Source organism: Gracilinanus agilis, chromosome 2 (assembly GCF_016433145.1).
Source record: "Gracilinanus agilis isolate LMUSP501 chromosome 2, AgileGrace, whole genome shotgun sequence".
NCBI lineage: Eukaryota > Metazoa > Chordata > Mammalia > Didelphimorphia > Didelphidae > Gracilinanus > Gracilinanus agilis.
Window position 1 is genome coordinate 486923581 of NC_058131.1, and position 21875 is coordinate 486945455.

At 38.4% G+C, this 21875-nt stretch overlaps 1 protein-coding gene across 9 annotated transcripts in view; it reads left to right on the plus strand.

The window, feature by feature from the left end:
* NRXN3 (neurexin 3) overlaps positions 1-21875 on the plus strand; it is a 2038283-nt gene that overhangs the window by 1289061 nt on the left and 727347 nt on the right. For 4 of the 9 annotated variants that reach the window (XM_044664974.1, XM_044664975.1, XM_044664976.1 and 1 more), the window contains exon 1: positions 12716-12971. The exons of the other annotated variants lie outside the window; for them this stretch is intronic. In XM_044664974.1, coding sequence (XP_044520909.1) covers positions 12716-12971 — 256 coding nt within the window. Of the gene's footprint in view, positions 1-12715; positions 12972-21875 lie in introns of those variants that run through there. 9 annotated transcript variants of the gene reach the window in all.

The window sequence follows — 21875 nt, forward strand, 5'->3', positions numbered from 1 at the left end:
ACTCTTCGCCTTGGAACCAATAGTATCAATTCTAAGAATAAGGTAAGAGCTTAAAAAAAAAGAAAATATAATGAAGATTTATATAGGTTCATATGATATCTAGTATATTAGTTAAAGGGAATGTGGTAACTCTGACCTTGTGATCTTAAATGATTTCAGAAGAGATTTTAGTATTTGAAAATTATCTGATTCCCTTTAAGCTTTCTTTGTAAAGTGCATTTTCAAAATCTAGAGAGACCAGACATGACAATTGACATACAAAAAAATTTGCTTGATCTTTCAAAGTCAGTCAATAAACAGTTAAGTGCCTACTATGTATCAGACACTGTGCTAATGACTGAAGTATTCTTAAATTCTAGTCTTTCTAGTACTATTTCCATTTGTCCTCCTGGAATACTACTATTTGCCTCATAGGACGAGCTGCATTTTGTATCTTTTACATAGCAATGATTATCATAGGATCATAGCATTCAGAAAGGACCTTATATGTAAAGGGCATGGTTCTTCATTTTAAGGATGAAGAACAGGACCCAGAAAATGAAATCAGTTTGCCAAATATCACACAAGTAATATGAAACAGTCAACATTTGAACCCAGCTCTTTCTACTACATCACATAATATGAAGAAGGTCTTTTCAAAACTTAAAAATCAATAGCTGAATATTCTCCAGTGATTTGTCCTATAGCAAGCTTTGCTGTGTCAATGGTAAGGTAAACTTAGGACCTAAAAAGGTTATTTATAAGCAATATGGTAATAAGCTTTACTATATCTCCCTTGAAGACTGTTCAAGAAGACCCTCTGTTTGATCTACATGTAGCCCAAGCATAGAACAGACCTATTTTCTCAGTCACTGGTCCCTGTACTCATATTCCATTTTCTCTGTCTGAAGTGGCTCAATTTTCTCTATCCTGCTTTTATGCCAGTAGGTTCAAGATTTTTTTTTTCTGAGAGGATTATGCATCACCATTAAGCATGCTACTATATAATGCATGAAGGGGCAGGGGTAAAAATAGGGGGAATATACTATTACTACAAGTGCTGAAGCTTCTGAGCCCCAATAAGTGTTCTTATTTATCTAAAATCACTTATAATGACACCATTGACTCAAACATGAAATAATGATAAAATGATAATATGGCTAATAATAAGGCTAATAAGGCTAAGCAAAAATAACCATAATATTTGCTCAATAGAAGGCAGAAGCAGGATTAATGAAAAAAAATCTAATCACAAACCTGTGTCATACTTTCTACCAGTGTATGCAATATCTAGAGTTTTGGGGGAAATGGGTACAAATTTAAAGAAATTTAGCAAGGAAGCACATAAGTAGAGAAACCTATGTACCCAGAGCAACTTATAACTCTGAATGAGGAAACTTGATGTCCTTGGACTCTTTAGAAAATAGTTTGAACCACATAACCTGTACCAGCTGGGCAAAGCCACTATTATTCACCTTTTGGGCTATTGAAACAGTGAAAGCTCTTTTAGTTCATAGCCACTCTTGGCAGAGACCTGAGAAATACTATATTCTTTGAGTGACAAGCAATCATAGTTGCCTTGCAGATTTGTTTTAAAATTCTGATTTATTTCCTTTTCTTAAACTGTAGTGATAGGACCATAAAGATTTTACCCAGATAGTTTGTAAACAATAAATTCTATTTTCTCCAAATAATACTTAGGAAAGGCCTGCCTCTTCACACACCTAAACTGTTGCAAATCCTAAATTTACCCCTCCTCATTTGTCCCTTTCAAACCAGAGAATGCAATAAAGGGCCAAGGAAGCAAAAACTATGAAAATATTTTCCTTCCCTCAGGCTACAGATGGCAGCAGAGTATAATCCTGCCTTTCCCCAGCCAATCAACTTTCAATAATGCAATGTTTCTCTTCCAATCAGCAGGACTTCCAGTAAAACATTTGCAAAGCCTTCCTATCTGTTTAAATCAGTTCCAGAAAGTTTCTAAGGTCTTTCTTCAGTAAGTATGTTCTCTTGCTGCCTCCTGTGACCAGCTTCCTTTGATGATTCCATTTTTATCTGGCTATTTCCTACCCCTTCTATCTTACTAATGTCTCAAATCAGAGCCATTTAACAAAAATCATTGACCTATCTCCAACTTATGATGTGAAAATCCAAAGAAAATCTATCTTTCTGTTAGGATGACCCCCTACAGTCCTCATATAATCTTCTCACAGTCCCATAACAGTTATTTGATTTATGATTGATCTTTTATATCCTTTAAAATTCTGAAAACCACAGTAAGTAAATGAATCGATGGGTGACAATGCACAGCAGCCATCTTTAGCTCAGTTGCTCAGCTTTCACAAAATTTTTTTAGTACATTTTCATGAGGGGCAGTTTTCTCTCAGGTCTCGTAATAGTCTATGTCTCTCTACAAGATTTTATCAGAGAAATTGTATTTCTTCTCAATGTAGTTTTATCAATGTTTCTTCTACAAATGTTCTTTTTCTGACCCTTCCAGCAACTGAAATGTCTTCATTTGAAAGGGGCAGTACCTTACATGAATCCACAGGAGAGAAATTGATAAAACTTTGAGGAAAAACTTGCTATCTATAAATACTGGTAAAGAAGAATAACTCATATTTATATAATTTTTTTATTACAAAGTGCTTTACAACCACAACTTTATTTAAATAAGCAGCTTAGATAGTACTTTTAATCAACAGATGAAGAAACAGAGGCTCAAAGAATTTAAGAGACTTCCCTAAAGTTACACAACTAGCAACAGAACCAAGACATGAACCTTTTTTTGATCCACTTTCTACAATTGTCACAAGTTACAGAGAAATACTATAGAGTCTATAAGCTATAGGAATTAAATCCCAAATTAAATGCACAGGTTACTTTGCCATTTATGAGCCTCAGTTTTTTCAAGTTAAATTTGATTGATTTGAGTTATGGCCTGTCAGCAAAGATAGCTTTTGATTCAATCCACTCTAAAGAAAAGGGAAATAAAGGTCAATATGAACCTCCTGAGATATATTCTAATTTGTTAATTTGGGTAGTATTTAGCAAAGTTAAAACTGAGTGGATTCTTTCTGGATCTGGGTTTGATGGACCCAGTCTATCATTTTCAGATTGGAGGAAGAGCAACTATAGAAGATATGAAGGAGATGGGTGGTGTAAGATGGTTTTGTGTATTAATGTCTTGGATTGCACATAGTTTTGGGTTTATAGGTTTTCTAGAAAATAAGGATACTGGCTTAGATGCTCAAATCTAAATCTAAAGTCTAAATCAGGTTTTTGTTTGATTTTGTTTTTAGGAAGAGAAAGTTTCTGGCTTTTTTTTCCCTTTCTTTTGGTTCAAAGCATTTAAGGCAAAAATATCTGTAGAGGCCACCCAGGGCTTTCTTCCTCTACAGAAAATATATGAAAATCCTCTGGATAACATGGTTCTTAGTCCAAAGAGTTTTGTGTATTTGGTTTCAGAACCTACAGACTTCTGAGATTCACCTACTTCAAGTCTGAAGGCAAGAAAATGATTGTTAAAAAAAAATTAGGCTGACATAATGTATACCATTCCCTAACACCCAAGTATGTTATGGTCTTTCTTTCTATAAAATCAAATAATAATAGAGGTAATGTTGCTAAAAGAATAAAACTTCTCTATCTATATCCCAAATGGAAAACATAATAGTAAAAATCTACCCTCATCCCAAGATGGCTTTCTTAAATAAATGAAAAGAACTATGAATTATGGGGCTATAAATATATGTGCTGACACCCAATAAAGCAGAGCAGAGCAAAGTTGGACTATTTTATGATGATGTCACTGGAACCGTGGGATGTATTTATAGCTAAGTTAACAGTCAATTTAAAAAAAAAAAAGAACTTTTATTGTATTTTACATTAGTGGAGTTTAGATCTCCTTCAGTCTTTCTTTCATTTCCCCATCGTAACTTTTCTTTCAAACTTACCATATCCTGCCCCCACTGAAAAATCTAGTCTCTGCTTCTCTTCCTTCTCTTCCTTCTTCATTTGGAGAAAGAATTCTGCCCTCCAAGGGTTTAGATTGTATCTAAGAAAAAAAGGTGTGTGTGTGTGTGTGTGTGTGTGTGTGTGTGTGTGTGTGGTTTTTTTTCTGATGCATTTTGGTCTTTCTCTTTTTGAGCATTCATGTTAGACCAATGTCTTTGACAAGCATCCTGACAAGTGTTGCCTGCTGGCAATGAAATGGCAAAGCAGGTTCTAAGATTCAGAAAGTGACACGTGGGCTCCAAATATATTAGGAATTGACCCAGGAAACTTTGTATGAGCCCACAAGGATACTGGTATACAGATACTATACAAAGCTTTTCTTTGAAAAGGCATTTCTAACACTTTATGGCCCATTCTGCAAATTTGCTTTATTTTTGTGCAGCTGGGAGGTCAAAGAAATAGTTTGCAAAAATCCTCAGATACGTGTCTAAGGGAGGCATAGGAGTTAAGCTTCATAATATATTCTAATAGAATGCAGCATTGCTATAAGGCTGGCCCCAGATCCATAATGCTAGACTCTGTTACACTTTAGGCAACACTATAACAAACCAGAAGAAAATTTTAAAATAGTGATACAGAGCAACTTATGACAAAGCTCCCTGGACAAAGATTTGTCATAAAGTGTTGGTGCTTGGGGCAGCTAAGTGGTTCAATGTTTAGAGACCCAGGCCTAGAGATAGGAGATTCTCAGTTCAAATGTGGCCCCAGATACTTCCTAGCTATATGATCCAGAATCATTACCTAGCCCTGACTGCTCTTCTGCCTTGGAACCATTTGATTCTGTCAAACTGTTCTCACTTTTCAAACTCCTACCAAAATTAACCTTTAACAGTCCCAATACTTTATATTAATTTTAAGAGAGAAGGTAAAGGTTTAAAAAATTGCTGGTGTGCCCGTGTGCTGGAGAGTATGATGTGGAGACAGTCCATATCATAGTGAGCTACTCAATGTAGATAAGAAGTTTTAAACATGAGGTCTGTGAACTTCAAATATGTATGTGTGTATATATACGTGGATGTATTACAATATAATTGATTTCCCTTGTGATTCTGTATTTTTTAAAAGCAGTATTCTGAAAAGAGGCCCAGAAGTTTCATTAGACTACCAAAGAGGTCCATAACACACAAAACAAGTTTAAGAATCTACTTAATATATGGATTGTTATGTAAATGATCAAAAGTGACCATCCATGGCAGAGTTTTTCAAGTTGTAGTCCACTGAGCCTTCCCATGGATGCTTGATAGGGTTTCTTGAAATATTTCACAAATGGTAGAACATTTTAGGATCCTCCCCATGTTTTAGATTTGTTCAAAGATCTTTTTAAATCTAGTTCTTCTCTTCTGTCTGCAAATTATACTCTGGTCTTCACTCTTGGCAGCATGCTTATTCCCACAAGCAGTCAAAAGACTTAACCAGCAAATAGTTCAAGTGTTACCTCCCTAGAGGTGAAAAATGTATCACATTTGTTTCGTTCAGACTGGAAATAAGAGAAAAAAGAACTGAAATAGTTTGTGAAGTAGAATTTCATGGTGGGGAAAGCACAGGACTTGAAGTCTAAAGACCCAAATGGAGATTTTGAACCAAAAAATCTGGATCCTAAAATCAAAAGATTCTGGCTATGATTCTTACTTTCTATTTGACTGTAAATAAATCCCTTCACCTGTTAGTCTTAGTTTCTTTCTCTATAAAATGGAGAATAACACTGTTTATATTCAAAGCCATAACTAGAAATTCCTGTCAACTGGGTGTTTGGGAAGAAATGGAAATTTGCATTTACAAAGTATAAAATGCTCCCATAGAGCAAACAGACACAAAAGTGGCCTCAAATCAACTTTTCAAGAGAAATTGAGTCATGTGTATTCATGGGGAGAGACCTTAAACCTCAACCCATGAAAGGCTTTTTGGGAAGGAAGATCGAGAGATATCACTCTGTGGTGGGTAGACAATGACCACTAGTCAACTTGAGTTTGCTTTTGGGAGAAGAATCTGGATGGGACAGACAGGAGAGAAACTCATCTGAGTTTCAGTAATCAGGGGGAAGTTGGAGCAAGCAAGTCATCTGGTAGCTTCATATCTTTAATTATTCTTGCCAACTGAGTCAGTTGCTTCAAACCTGCTTAAGGAGCATCTGATATCATTCCCTTTATTTTTGAGGATTCTAGGACTCTGATCATTCCCCACTTTAGTTATGGCTCTGCTTATATTATGCCACTTCCCAGTCCTCAAAGTCATTTTCAAACTGCACATCAGGGTTGTTGTGAAGAAAGCGTTTACTAATCATTATAAAAGACTTTGAGACAGCTAGATGGAACAGAGTCCAGGCTCTGGAGTCATGAAATAGTTGGAGTGTTGTTCCTTACCGGTAAAATCTGGTCTCAAATACTTACTAACTTTGCGACCCTAGGTAACTCACTTAATCCCTGTTTGCCTCAGTTTCCCAATTTGGGGAAAATAATAGCATCTATCTTATTTTTGTAGTGAAGACAAAATGAGATAATAATTGTGAAGCACTTGGCACAGAGTCTGGCACAGAGTAAGCACTCTATAATGATTATTATTGTGGTGTTATTATCATTATTGTATTATTTATTATTATCATTACATTTGATTATAAATCACAAACAGTTCTCTAGGTCTATGATCTCATCAATGTAGCCACTCATTCCAGTGATTCAGATTACAGTTCATCTGTACTTTCACATCTCCTAAAACTCTTGCCTGTGCCCTCCCATACATCCTCCTTAGAAATTTCATGTGACATGCCAGAAGCCTTCCTTCAGGTCTTTTTACAATTCACAAACACCAGTATAGCACCTGAATGGTTCATCTATTGTCCTCTCATTACATGATTATTATGTCAATGTGAACAATTATGACTTCTGATCCCTGATTTGTAAAATTAGTTAATCGCGGGGAGGGGGCAATATATTGGGTTTGAAAAGCCACAAATTTCCCTTTACCTCTAGTATCTTATATTTCTGAGATACCTCCCGAAGACAAAACAAAATCACTTATTTATCTCTTCTGTAAACTTGCATTAAATGCCTACTATGTGAAAGCCCTTGCTAGGATTCGACCAGAATTCTTATTTTAGGTAGAGATTAGAGTCCTGGGGGAACTGAGTTCTGAACAGAGATATGAATGAGTGGGACAGAAATACATTACCTGAGATATTTAAAGAAGCCTGTGATTCAGGAACAACTTGAACAGAGCTGAGAAAGGAGTGAGGCAGCTCTCTGACATGACAACTGGGAAAGGGTCACAATTTCTCTTCTGTCTGCTAACAGCGCTTGAATCTTTTCCTGCTATACTGTTTCTCGGGACCCAAATTCACACTTCACCCCACATGGACATTAATTCAGTTTCTGTCCTCTTTGGTTTCATGTGTCCCCTTCTTTGCTGTAGCCTTCCTCTCTTCCTGCTCCCCTCCTCCAAGGAAATGCCTTTAGGTGTAAGATTAAAGCTTCTGTATATATGTGTCACGTGTGTGGGTACACTCTACAGAGAGCTGCTTTCACATTTGCTTGCCACTAATGTGCTCCCACATGGGCTACAGCTAACCTAGCCTGACATGTGTCTATATGTTCTCACATACAATAGTCTAAGAGTTTGCTTTCATTACATGTCAGTAAATTAACTTAGGAGGAGAAAAAGGAACAGAAGATAATAATAATAATAACGATAATAATACCTGACATTTACAATGTATTTACTATGTGCCCAGCACTGTCCTAAGTACTTAGTAATAATTATCTCACTTGATCCTCACAACAACCTTGGAGACAAGTGCTCTTATTATGCCTTTTTTACAGTGAAGAAAACTGAGGCAAACAGGTTAAATGAGTTGTCTAGAGTCATATAGCTCATAACTGTCTGAGGCTGTCTTTGAACTCAAATCCTCTTGACTCCAGACCCAATGCTGTCTCTGCTGTGCCAGCTAGGGGGGTCCATGATTAAAAAAAACAAACTTCAATAACTAGCATGAATTAAAGGGAATGATAATATATACATACACATATAAAATGTTCAACTTAGATTTATTTCATAATTCTATAATAGATGTATATTATGTAATTATGTTATAATTATGTATATGTGTACTATATAATTATGCCTTAATTATATAATACATGAGTATATAAATGACTATATAAACATATATGTAGCTATCTTAACAAAGTCAGAAAAATAAAAATGACTTATTTTGAGGGAATTCTTTTACTCTGGATAAGTATTTTGTTTCCTTGTGTAGTTGAAAAGAAAAAATTCTGTTGTAATCTATTAACCTTCAAGTAGTATTTATGAAATATAATGGAATTCTGGAGTTAGTGTCTAGGTTCAAATCCTATTTCTAACACTTATTATATCTCTGTGATACTTTGAAAGTCAGGGAACCTCCCTGAGCCTCTTGTTCATCTATAAAACAAGAGGGGGGAGTTAAATTAGATGATCTTTGAGCTATACTTCCCCGTTATCCTTAACTTTGTTCCTATCAAACTGCTTTGTGGGCATATCACAACTGTGTTAGTTGATTTTTATATAAAGAAGTAAATAAATGAATTACAAGTATGATGAGTGAAATGATCAGTTCCAGCTATGATAGGCCAGCAGCATTACCAAATTTGGGGGCTATGTTAAGTATTTATTTTCTCTTTACTGCCTAACAGTGAATTAATTGGGAAGTCCACTCAGGCTTTCCATGTTTCTTCTGCTAAGTCAAAACATGGTTCTTAAAAAAAAAAGGCTCAATACCCTTTTAGAAAAGAAAGCACATTTAAAGGGAAAGGTGACCTGTTTATCAGGCTTCTGTTGTACCTCTCTCTCTCTCTCTCTCTCTCTCTCTCTCTCTCTCTCTCTCTCTCTCTCTCTCTCTCTCTCTCAATGCCAAGAACACCCAGATGTATTTTTTTAAAGTGAGACAGAGAGTGTTAGGGACATGTGGATATGTGGGTGAGCTACAGGGATGTTGAAGGGAATTACAATATGATTAAAAGTAAAATGTTAAGCTCTATTCCTAGCTTCTCTGCTGACACAGTGAAATTGGGCAGTGTGTCTTGCTACCTCAGTTTATCTATTTGTTATGGGAAGGATTTCATGAGTGATTCACAGACTTCCTGTGAGGTAATTTTTAATGTCTAAAAAGTTGTTTTAGGATCAAAGGTATGTCAGATAAGACAATGATCCTATGATAGATAAGCATCAAAAGCTAGATTTGGACCCAAGTCTTCTTATTCTAGATTCAGTACTCTTTCCCTTGTGCTACCTATCTTTCCACTATATAGCACTGGAGATGAGGCTCTGTAATCATTGCACTAGAACTCTATACAAGATTATTAATAGAGTGAAATTTAGTATCAGGACAATGTATGCAAAGATATTTTTAAAGCTACAGTGGAGTATGATATATTTAGAAGGAATGCTATATTTAGAGCCTAGTGATCTTGTGTTCAAATTCTGGCTCTGTTAGCAACTACCTGTGTAACCTTGGGCAATTTATTTCCCTTCTGTCAGTCTCAATTTTCTTACTTGTGAAATGGGGAGGAGAATTAGGGAGAGCATTGGAATAAATTATATCTAGGGACCCTACCAATTCTAAATCTATGATGTACCTATGATTTGTTTTAAGACCATCTTGCACATGATATTGCACTGGACATAGCCCAAGTTCTTATTACAAAACTACATACCCCCAGATGCATATTGTAATAGAGATTCAGTGTTTGTAGGATGAAGTCACATTAATCATTCCTGCAGTTGCCTTTGCTAAAAACTTCTCTGAACAATTTACTTTTAAATGGTAACACCAGGAATAGTCGAGAAAACCCTGATTTAGAGGCCAGAATAGCAGGTGACTGACTTTACATCTGCAACACTCTTGCTGTTTAACCTTGGAGGCAAATTATCTTCTGTGCATCTTAAAGATTACACCTCCCTCCCCCACCAGAAACCCACTAGGGTATCCATATCAAAGACAAATAATACAGTCTTTGAATCCTGGTACTTTATGGACAGTTAGGTTTTATTCCTCCCTCTCCTTTCTGGAATTCTTATTAATTGCATATTTTTAAAGGTGCTTTGAGCTCAGGAAAAGAAAAATGCAGCATGAAGGCAAGGGAATGAGTGTAGTGGTTTGGTGGGCAATTAGATTAACTCCAAAATGGCATTTCTTTCTCCCAACAGAATAAACAAATAGCTTCAGGTCTGGTGAAACAATCATGACCCAGACCCTTTCTGCCTTGGCTTGCCTGTTTACTGCTTCTGGCTCCTTCGCCTTCAGGGAGAATGTTGTCCATTCTCTGGCACGTCTTTCCAAAGAGGGGCAATTGCCCAGCACTATCCCAGCAGCAGGCGACTGGGCTAAGTCCCCTCTTAAAGTCACAGATGCCCCACTGTTTGGAAGGCTTCTTTCCTCCTTCTCCAAATGAAGGTATCACCTGCACGCCAGCCTAATAATGTGCAATCTTATTTTTACTTCCTGAGCAGAGGGCATAGATTTGCAGACTTTTTTCTCCCCTAAAAGGATGGGGAGGATTCTTAACCTCGGATGAGGCATCATCTTCTCTGTCTCCTATTCTATCCCTCCCCCTCCCCTCACCCTCATCTTCCTAGCTTTGTAAAATACACTTTGCCTGTGGGGCTCTCCTCCTTCTCTACCAGGGGTTCTAGCTCCCTCTGAAGTAGTTTTTGAGGGGCAGCAAGCAAATTAACCTCACTGGGCTCTGAAATGAAACGCGAGGCTTGCCTGCGTGTACATATAGGTAGAGGCAATATCCCAGTAGGGAAGCGAGGGAAGCCAGAAATCCGGAAAGACCCTCTTAGCCCAGGATCCACTGTGTTCAACATGGTCTATTTCCTCAGACTTTACAGCTCTCCAGCAGCTGGGATGTGAGGTGCCGCGGTTCTGCCCTCGCGATGGAAATTAAGGCTCTTAATTTCAAGGAGAGGAGGCTGAAGGGTTGCCGAAGAAGGAAAGAACAGGAGGCATCGGCAGCAACCGCTTTACTCCTGATGCTGACTCAAGGGGTTTTATTTTTATTTTCTTTTCTGGTTACTTCTTTCCTTGCCACCCGGTCTCCCACGTCAGCCCCTCCCCAACCCCCCTCTCTCCCCGCCTCCCCACCCCATCCCAACCTCTCTTGCCAATTTGCAAAAGAAGCCTTGGTCGCCCTAGTAGATTTAATGAGCCTGAGAGAAAAAAAGGGAGACAAAGAACCAACACACACACACACACACACACACACACACACACACACACACACACAGTTGCGAGTGCACAAGAAGCCAAGCAGCGAAAGAAGACTGGGTGCAGGATATTTGGGCGAAGGGAATAGGGATGGAGAGACCTGCGTGTGTATGTGTGTGAGAGTGTGTGTGCGCGTGTGATTTTGTATGTGTGTGTGTGTGTGCGCGCGCGCGCGTGTGTATGAGTATGTATATGAATGGAGGGGAATGGGGATGGGCACAGAGCCCAAGGAGAGGGCTGGGATTTCAGGTCCCAGTTCCAGCCCCTCCTTTCTCAGGAACCAGCCAGTCCCCTCTGCAGAGTGTTCTGGCTTCAATGATTTGCTCTCCCGAGTGTGCCCATTTGCATACGGCTTGCCCATTTGTGAATTTGGCTTCCTAACTCCTCGCTTCAGTTCACCTGGGCTCCAGAGTTCCCCTCACTTTGTATGCGCCAACCCCTCAGCCTTCTGCTCCGGACTCCGCTGGGCACTACTCCTACCCTAGCATCCCTCCTTTTCCCTGGATCTCACCCCAAACACTCCTCTTGTTGTTTCTGTTTCTTTTCTTTTGCCCCCTTTGTCTGTGTGTGTGTCTGTGTGTGTGTGTGTGTGTGTGTGTGTGTGTGTGTGTGTGTGTGTGGTTGTTACTGTTGTGGTCTTTCCTTATCCCCCACCCTGCTTCCCTTATCTTCACCCCCTGCCTTTCTTTCTCCTCCTCTTCCTGCTGCTGCTGCTTTTCATTTTGTTGAGAGATCCAGGAAGAAACGGAAGAGAATCCGTCAGTGCCCTTCCAGATCGCACAGGGTTAACAGTCTTGGTTCTCTACTGCCTAGAATCGGAGGAGGAGAAGAAGGAGAACACCCCCTTTCCAACACCCCCTCCCCCTTTTCGCTTGGCAGTTCTGCATTGCATCGCTTGGTAGTGGAGAAGCAAAAGAAAAAAAAATGTTCAAACTCCTTGGATGTTGGGATACACTAACCTAAACCTTACTTGGGTCTTCTGCTATTCTGCCGATTATTTTTTGTTTGTTTTGTTTGGGGATTTTTTCTTTTCTTTTTCGCTTTTCCTCCACATGAAATATTCTTGGAGTTTTGGCAATTAGAGTCATCAGGACCCTGAGTGCCTAGGAGGAAACATCACAACTGGAAGATTGCTGGGGCCTTCCGTGGCATGTGTGGTGTTCTTCGGCTCACCAGAGGCATTGTATATCAGGGTGGACACTGATTTATCCAGCACTAGGGGGAAAAGAATTGTTTTTTTTTTAATTTTTTATTTGTTTTCTTTTTCTTTTTTCTTTTTTGCCATTTTGTATATTTGCCTTTTTTTTCCCTCTTCGGATATTCACCTCTTGATTGTTTCGAAAAAGTGTGTCCCTCACCTCACCAAAGACACACGCCTTCTTCCTGCTATGATGGGCCTCTGGGCATCATGAACTTCATTTTTCTACCCTGGCTGGAATTCAGACTGCCCATCTGTAGTTGTGCAGTGCATTGACCATGCACCTGAGAATACACACAAGCACCTTGCCCGGTCGGAGCCCGCCTCGCTGTCCTGCCTGGACCCTTGGGATCTGGTCCCTCTTTTGGGGATGTATCGTCAGCTCTGTGTGGAGTTCTTCTAATGTTGCTTCATCCTCCTCTTCTTCCTCTCCAGTGTCTCACTCTCAGCATGAGCACCATTTCCATGGCAGCAAGCATCACTCAGTGCCTATTTCTATCTATCGCTCCCCTGTCTCCCTTCGAGGAGGGCACGGTGGGTCTCTACTCTTTATCTTTATAACTTGTCATAGCTATGTTTCAACTCTTCTCCTTCAGGAAGAATGGGGGTCGGGTTGGGGGAAGGGGAGAGAATACTTAATTTGTAAGAGAAAATAGGATAATATAGGTGAATGAGAGAGAAATGGCCCTTTCCCTTTAAAGGCTAGTTCTCTCTCCACTCCTACCACAAACCTTATTTTCTTCAAGTCTTTTCTTCTCTCTCTCTCCTTCCTTCTTAGTTCCAGAAACTTTTTTCCCCTTTAAAATCTTGTAATGACAGCTAACTTCATATACAGCTCCCCAGTGTTGTACTTTGAGAGTTAATTCATTCATCTTCCCTTTCCCTTTCCTGATGCTAGTCTTGTTTGGAAAGCTAGTCTATCAGAAAGTGCAAGAAAAGGCAACTCCTTAGGTCCTCAGAATGAAATTAATTGAACTGATTAACTCCTCCAGTGGATCACTTTGTGCAGCTGTAGGTCAGGGAGAGGAAGGTCTTGAGCTTGGGATATAGAAAAGATAACAAATAATCAGTGTCCAGTCTGATTAATTCTGGCAGCTTTATGTGTTCCTCTGTAACTCTGAAAGCCAGGATTCTCTAATACTATACAATTATGCTACTGCATATATTTATGAGAAAGGAAGCATAGTACAAGATAAGGTTAAACCCATTTGCAATTTACCCCAGTGGGCTAAGCTGCACACAGTAATAAATTCTGTTCAATACTTGATGCAGATGTGTGAGAAGATGCTAGGGTGCACAGCATGGGTATGCATGTCCATACATCATAGAGGAAATATGTATATTATGAATATTTGAGAGAGAGAGTAGTTAGGAAGTGTGTGTGTGTGTGTGTGTGTGTGTGTGTGTGTGTGTGTGTGTGTGGTTTTTGGGTAAATATATATTCAGTTCTCAGTGGGCCATCTCTGAAGGGCTGCTGTTTTGAATCATGGTATGGACTTACTATAGTAAACTGATAAAAGAGCTACAACATTTATTTACTATGCACTACACTCCAGTGGTAAGAGAAGTAAAAATTATAGATAAATCTCTATCACAAAAGCAGGTAGCTCAAGAAAGACAGAGCATGTAATATCATGTAGTTCTCCTGCCCTGACTTGGATTTTTAAGACCTAAACTGGTGTAACATGCAGACCCTATTCTGGATGTCATCTTTCCTCTTGGTGCTCTTCGCCCTGGGCTTCTATGTGCTGTCTGTCATGTTAAGTGGAAGCACGTTGAGAAAATGCCAACACTCACTCTGGCTCTTGCTCTGTTCTCTCTTTAAATTTTATTTGATGGAGTTGTCAAGCGGCTCAGAGCTTGTAAAGGGGGGATGCTTGATCTTGAGCTGGATGCTGTTTTCTCTCTGGCTCCTGCTGGGTCTGGTATGGGCTTCCTGAAAAACCTAGGGAGAGGGGGAAAAATAGCAACATATTGAAATGCAAACTGGCAAAGAACAAGGGGAGAGGGTTGAGATAGAAGGGTAGAGGGAGTGGGAAGGGAAAATGGGGTGTGTGGGAAATAAGCTAGACTATTCCTAATAACGATAATTAAACACCCAAAATGCTCTGCAATAATTAGCCAAATTTGGCTAATTAGTGTAAATGATCAGCAGGGACATACAGATTATGTGTTGGTTGGAAGTTTCACATTGGCAAGATCTTTATGCTTTTTCTTTAGTCTCTAAACAGTTAAAAACAACTGCTGTTGTAAGTGATGGAATCTAATAATCCATCACTCCCCAGGAGTTCTGCACTTTCCTTTCTCACAGGGTTCACTTTCCCTAGACTGAGGGTTTGAGCCATGCACAGATTAAATGTCTGTCTGTCTGTCTGTCTGTCTGTCTGTCTGTCTGTCTGTCTGTCTNGCACAGATTATCTGTCTGTCTGTCTGTCTGTCTGTCTGTCTGTCTGTCTGTCTGTCTCTTCCTCCCTCTCCCTCTTTCTCCTCTCTTTCCCCTGCATTCTTCATCTGGGGTCCCGTACTCTGCTGAACCTACCTGACTTTTTGAACTCAGCTTCCTCTTTAGCCTAAACTAGATGAGATTTGGGGCTATGGGAAAAAAATAGCTAGCTAATCTAAATGAATAGACAGCTGAAGCAAAGTATACTTGAGCATTGACACTTCCAGGGCTTTGCCTTCAGATTAAAGGAGTAGTGAATCAGAACCATGCACTCTAGATTCTGCATGTCTCCACAAAAGGGGTGTATCAAAGATACAAGATTAAGTAGAGCTGCTATGTCACAAAAAGAATTTAGCTATTAAATTCTTTCTTTCAGTTTCAATTAAATGATTTGGGTCTTGTTGAGTGGACTCATCTGTGTGAAGTACACTGTTTTTGTTGATTTAATATTATGTCTATGAAGCTGAAACCAAGGACCAAGGGAGCAGCTTTCAGGCTACTCTTGACCCTTATGCTGCATTTAAGCTATGATCTTTTTCATTTCTTGTCATAAGAATCCTGAGCCCCTTCACAGTTTTCCTAATATACCTCAGTTCCTACTTGTAGTCAACCTACTGGCCTTTTCAGTCCTAGACAAAATTAACCTCATAAGGAAAACATTTTAGAAATTTAATGGAGACTGAGGAGGTGGAATGGGGGTGTTCTAATACTGTAAGGTGAATGTCTAATACATGGACTGCCTTATATGGCACACTAAGTCAAATCATGATTCTCAATTGTCTGTAAAGAAGGAAATGCCCTCCTTTTATGACTGAAACAGATAAAAGAACCCCGAGTTCAGAACCTTCTTTATCACCTATGTAATGTCATAAACACAGAGACCCTAAATAAACATTTGAGAAACCAAAAGTCCTGTATGTACATTCAGAAACCCTAGGTATTGCTTCTTTATCCGTAGCAAATTTATTGGAACTGGGGGAGGTGATGAGAAACACATTTATCTGGAATAGATAACTTTTTTCTCAATTTCTGGTTGCAAGAGAACTCTTGCAGGAGAAAATCAGTCCTAGGAAAAGTATGAGTGGAAGATGGGAGGGTTAGAGTGAAGGGAAACAGGGAGTTGCAAAGAGAACTACTATATCAGCAAAGCATTTTTCAATATGTCAAAAGAACTTCTAACTGTAAAGATTAGATATCTCTCTTCATAGTTGATCGTTCTTTACTAGTTTCAGTGGCCAAAAGAAATTTATGGGGGTCTAACCTTCTGGAGATGCGCCTCTCCATATAGAAAGAAGCTTGGTCCTTGAAGGACATACTTCAACTCTTGCCCATTTGGCAAATCCTGCCAAAGTTGAGAACAGTACTCCATGTGCCATAATGAGAAACCTGAGAGACGAATGGAAACTTAATGAATATTCCTCTTATATGTCTTCAAAAAGTTATGTGTCTTGGTCAGTTTAGAATCTAGCCATGATACTGGCAAGTTTTCAAAGTGCTTTTACATGCATTATCCTATTTTAGTCCTTGCATTGACCTAGTGAGTCAGGTTTTATAAGCATTATTATCCTCAAACTACAGATGTGGAAACTGAAGCTCAAGGGTATAAAATGATTAGACATTTGCTCTTAGCAAAATAAATATCAGAATTAGGATTTGAAACTAGAGTCTTCTGGGCTTCTCTATCCATTGTGTGAATGTGTCTTTAGTTAGGACTGAACCTATTTTTCTTATAACAATCAAAAAACACTGAACTTCTGACTTGTCTACTTTTCATAGCCACTGGTTTTTTCCTTACTTTCATGCCCCTTCCCTTCTGAAATCTATCCTGTCTCCTTGACTGTTCTGGGAACAGTTTCATAGGATTTTTCTCTACCTATAAAATGTTTTCTTATGAAGGCAGGGACAGAAAGGCACAAACTGAAAAAAAAGTTTATGAAGATCATAAATTAAAAAAAAACTAAATGGACCTTATAAAACACAAATTTGTATGTCCTGTGTCATTCAGAGTAATCATTAAGATCTTTTTTCTTCCTCTTAATTTTTCTTACCAAACAGTTGAGCTCAGAACCTTGGTTCTAGTTAAATGAGAATAGAAGTTAAAATCCTACCAGGGGTTGTACTTTCCCCCCAACACCCAACTGAATTTGTCTTTTTTTTAAATAGAAATTGGCTTTTTATTGTCCTAAAATCAAACATACACAGAAATTCCTGAAGGACAATTAGGTTATTGTCCTAACTTAGTGTTTATAAAATAATTATGTCCATTTATTTTCTTAGGGTTGGGGGGGCAGGGAAGTAGAGGTTGAAAACTAAGTCAGTATCAATTTTGGTACTAATAACCATTATTCATAATTGGGGAAATCAAGAAACCTGTGGGCACAGAAGAGTATTCAGAACTTTGCCATTAATGAGAAAACAGACATCAGTGGACCTGGTTTGGGTATCAATAGTAGGAGAAATGTAGTTTGGAAATGGTTGTCTCTAATTTGAATCTGTCTTGAAAAGTACATTTGAGTATTCATTTGAGAAAACAGACATCAGTGGACCTAGTTTGGGTAGCAATAGCAAATCTGAAAATGGTTATCACTAATATGCTGAATCTGTCTTTAAAAGTTAATTTGAGTGTTCATTTCTTTCTCCTTGGCCTGGGTACATTTTTCAAAGTTTGCTCCCTAGGACCAAATTGCTACTTAGCATTCTGCTATAGTGTCATATTTTGAAAAGCAGGTGTCTGGGAGCAACCTTAGCTCAACATGTCCAAATACAGTTTACTCTTCTCCCAGCTGATGATCACCCTATCTATTAAGACTACATTTGCTGAATTTAGTTTTACTCACAAAAGACAGATCAAAGAAACTGAAAACTTGAAGTATCTCAGCCCCCCTACTTTTAATAGCATCAGTAACAATCCAGTTTACTAGATAAATATTGATGAAGCAGCTAAATAAGTATATCAGCGATAGAGGGCTAGATGTGAAGTAAGGATAATCGTGACTTTGGATCTTTCATCAGACCCTAATTGTAAGAGCCTGGGCAAGTCTCGTAGCCTCTCCATTTATCCATCTGTTAACTAGAAATGGTGATCACATCTACCTCAGAGGGTTGCTGTGAGCATCAGATGCTATGATATACATAAAGGGCCTTGCAATCGTTAAAGGGCTATACAAATGTTCACTATTATTATATCAGACACCGTGGGAAGAGGTTGGGTGAGGAAAGGACTCCAATTTGCATCATCATGGGATCTCCCTACTTTACTTTGCTCAAGCTGGTTGTGGTCTAGCACTGGCAGCATCTTGTCCTTGTTAAAGAAGGATGAAGCTACTGATTTTCTGATAGGAGGACCATGCTTTCAGTTTTTGTAGTCCTGACCATGGATTTACACTAATCTAACTAGCACCTTTGCTCAGCCAGCTGCTCTCTAAACTGCTTTCTCTGTCTTCCTTTCCAGGGCCAGAGTTGCTGAATAATTCATAACCCTGGTTGACAGATAAAATGAGTAGATTTATATGTTTTTGGCCTTGGTGATGAATTAATTAAATTAACTTCTCCCCCTTCCCCCTATCATATATTACTTTCTGCTCCTGGAATTTGTGAGCAAATGGGGGAGTATCGAAGGGCATATTATAATTTCCCTGTTCAGATCACCACGTGAGGGTAGATAGAATCCAAAGAAATTGTATCCCTGACTTTTGAAACCAGAGAGGAAAGGGAGTTGTATACTTTAGAGTATAAATAGGATATAAAAAGATTGGGGTGTGTGTGTGTGTGTGTGTGTGTGTGTGTGTGTGTGTGTGTGTGTAGGTGGTGGTGGGAGGAAGCCAGAAAGATCACTCATACCCAGGAAAAAACTAATTACAGACTAATGTCTGAAAGTCCATAATCTGAGTTTCATGACTTTGGTGTAAGTCAGAGGTTCTTAACCTTTCTTTATATTGGGTATTTCTTTGATAGTCTAATGAAGCCTGTGGAACCCTTATCAGAATAAATGCATAAAATAAAATATGGAGAATCACAAAGGAAATCATTTATGCTTAAAAGTATAATTTTCTCATCCAAGTTCATGGCCCCTTTGAAGTTAATACATAAAATTATTGAGGTTTCATGGACCCCAGTTTAAGAACTTCTGGTCCAAGATTTTCCATTTGTTTAAAAAGCAAATACTTATGGTAAGGGTCTCCAATTAAATCTTATTCGTTCTTTAAATTGGAGAATGGGTCTGATTCTTTTCTGGAAGTAGTTTTTGATAGGAGGAAGATGGCAAGTTTAAGGAACCTGAACACTGACTTGACTTGAGTATGGAGAAATAATGGTTGTATTTTCCATTCTCATTGAAGTAAGGATGAGAGAAGGTAGTTGGAACTTGAAAGTTGGTCATAAATAAGCATATAGGTCCCTGAAGAAAAATTCACATCATTTAGAATCTTTTCTCTGGCCAGATCTGGTAAGTGGGAAAATATATTTACATCTATATAGACATAGATATATAGAGATTATATATGTATGTATATATATATACACATATATATACACATAGACTTCTCATTCAGGCTTTGTCAAAGGTAAAGCTAAAATTTCAAAATGAAATCCAAATCATAAAAGAATCTGTCCAAAGACAGAAAACTATATTTACCTATATGAAAAAAGTCAGTCTTTTTCATATCCTTTCATTTTTCCACTTGCTTATTTCTCCCTCTGACTTTCTTTTGTGACTTAGAGACTGAGTTCTATGTGTGCGTAGACCGGTGATGGCAAACCTATGACACATGTAGCCATTTTTGATGACACACGACCGCATGCGGCTGCATACAGAGAAGTATGGGGCTACATGTCGAGGATGAAACATTTGCTGTAGTGTAGTGTAGACACTCTTCACTATAGATGACAATTCTACCTATATTAATTTACCTAATTTGGTTTATTAAATACAGTTATATATTACGATTATACATTTCTGTTATTTAAACTATAAATATCATGAAATTATGTTTTTTTTTCTCAAAGTGACACACAACACAAGTTATGCTCGTTTTTTTGGCGAATTTTGACACCCCAAGCTCAAAAGGTTGCCCATCACTGGTGTAGACCACGCGTTCTGCAGGAATACTTAAACTATAGCCTACAATGTTCTTCCTTCTCAGGAGCCCCCTCAAACACGTCTTGGAAGACACTTTATAGTTCTTGAACTCCTTAACCTCTCCCCAACTGCCAGCTTTGTGAATTTATGATCTGCAATTTTAGTTAATTTATTTTCTATCCTGAATACTATTCCAACCCTGTAGCATCTACCCTAGCCTTCACTGTTCAGTAATTCTTTAAGTCAACCAGAAATCCTGTGTTCAAATTCACTTCTGCTACTAGCTATGTGATTGTGGATAAGTCATTTAATATCAATGAGATTCCATTCCTCATCTTTAAAATGAAGGCTTGTACCAGATAATTTCTATATCATTGATATCAGTAAATCTATTATCTTATGATCCCAGGGTCTCACCCAACAGTGTGGGAATAGCCCTTTAAAAAATCAAAACGCAAAAGGCATTTATAAAGAAATGTAAATCCTATAACTTGTCTTTTATACTTGACACAAATGCCATATTATAAGTATTTCCATTTCATTGTTCATTTTCCTGCTGTTCTCTTCTATGTGAGTCCAACTTAACCCTGACTACTTAACTAGGATGCTGTCAAAATCACATTAGATAAAATATATAAAAAATTCTTTGGAACTAAAATACACAGATTTAAGGCAGAGTGTCAGGCTTTACTAGATGGGTTATGTCTTCATTGGATCCTCAAGCTAGAGTTGAAAGAAAGCTCAGAGACCACTTAGTCCAACCTTCTAATCTTACAGTTAGGAAAATGGAGGCCCAGTGAATCTGTATTGCTTAAGGTCACATACATAATTAGTGTCAGAAGTAAAATTGAAAGGGAGCTTCTGTGACTCCACAAAAATTGTTTTCACTGTACTGTGCATGCTCTCTTCCTTTTTGGCTCTTCTGACCAATTTGATAGAAGGTATTCAAATGATTGATGATGGGCATATTAGAAAAATTCTAATCTTTCTCATTATTTTCATTCGGTCTACTGAAGTGCTTCATAAATGTTTGGTGTCCAGAAAAAAACTTGTTCATTCATCAGTTCTAAGTGCACAGATTTGCCAGTTCATCTAACTTACCAATCTGAAGAAAGCCTCTTTTATTGTATTCCTGGGCTTGCTACATGTGGGAAAAGTCGAAAACATATTTACTCTATGATGGTAGCAGAGGGACAATATTCCCAAAGATGGACTTGGCTGTTCTGTTCATTGGCAACTATCACTAGAACTATTTATAACTTTCCCCTCAGCTAGGGATCCATTAATGTAAATCAGAAGTATGAATCAACTAATTACAGCAAATCCCTTATAGCCATTCATCCCCCTCCCACATCGAGAGAGAGAGAGAGAGAGAGAGAGAGAGAGAGAGAGAGAGAGAGAGAGAGAGAGAGAGAGAGAGAGAGAGAGAGAGAGAGAGCGCAACAGCCCCTGAGTTCCATCTTAACCCTTCCTTCTAGCATCCCAGAATCTTTCATGCTCAGGTCTCACGCATCTGTCCTCTCTCTGTAAACCTTCATCTATCTTACTGTAATTATCTCTTCCTCATAACACTTACTAGCTCTAGTGATCTTAGGCATTTCACATGGCATCACAGTTTTGGTTCTCTTGTCTATAAAATGAGCGTAATAATAGCATCAACCTCACAGGGTCATCCTGGGAGTTAAATGAGATTATACAAGAACTTTATAAATCTTAAGGTTTCATATGAGGGCTAATTGTTAACTGTTAGTAGAGAAAATATTGCCTTTGAGGCTATACAAGTAAAGGAAAGTGGCATCATGATGTAGTGGATAATCAGTGCATATGAAATAAGAAAGAAAGACTTAAGTTCAAAACCTAAGTTCAAATTCCACCGAAGACACTAGCTCTGTGACTTCAGGCAAGTTCCTTAAACTCC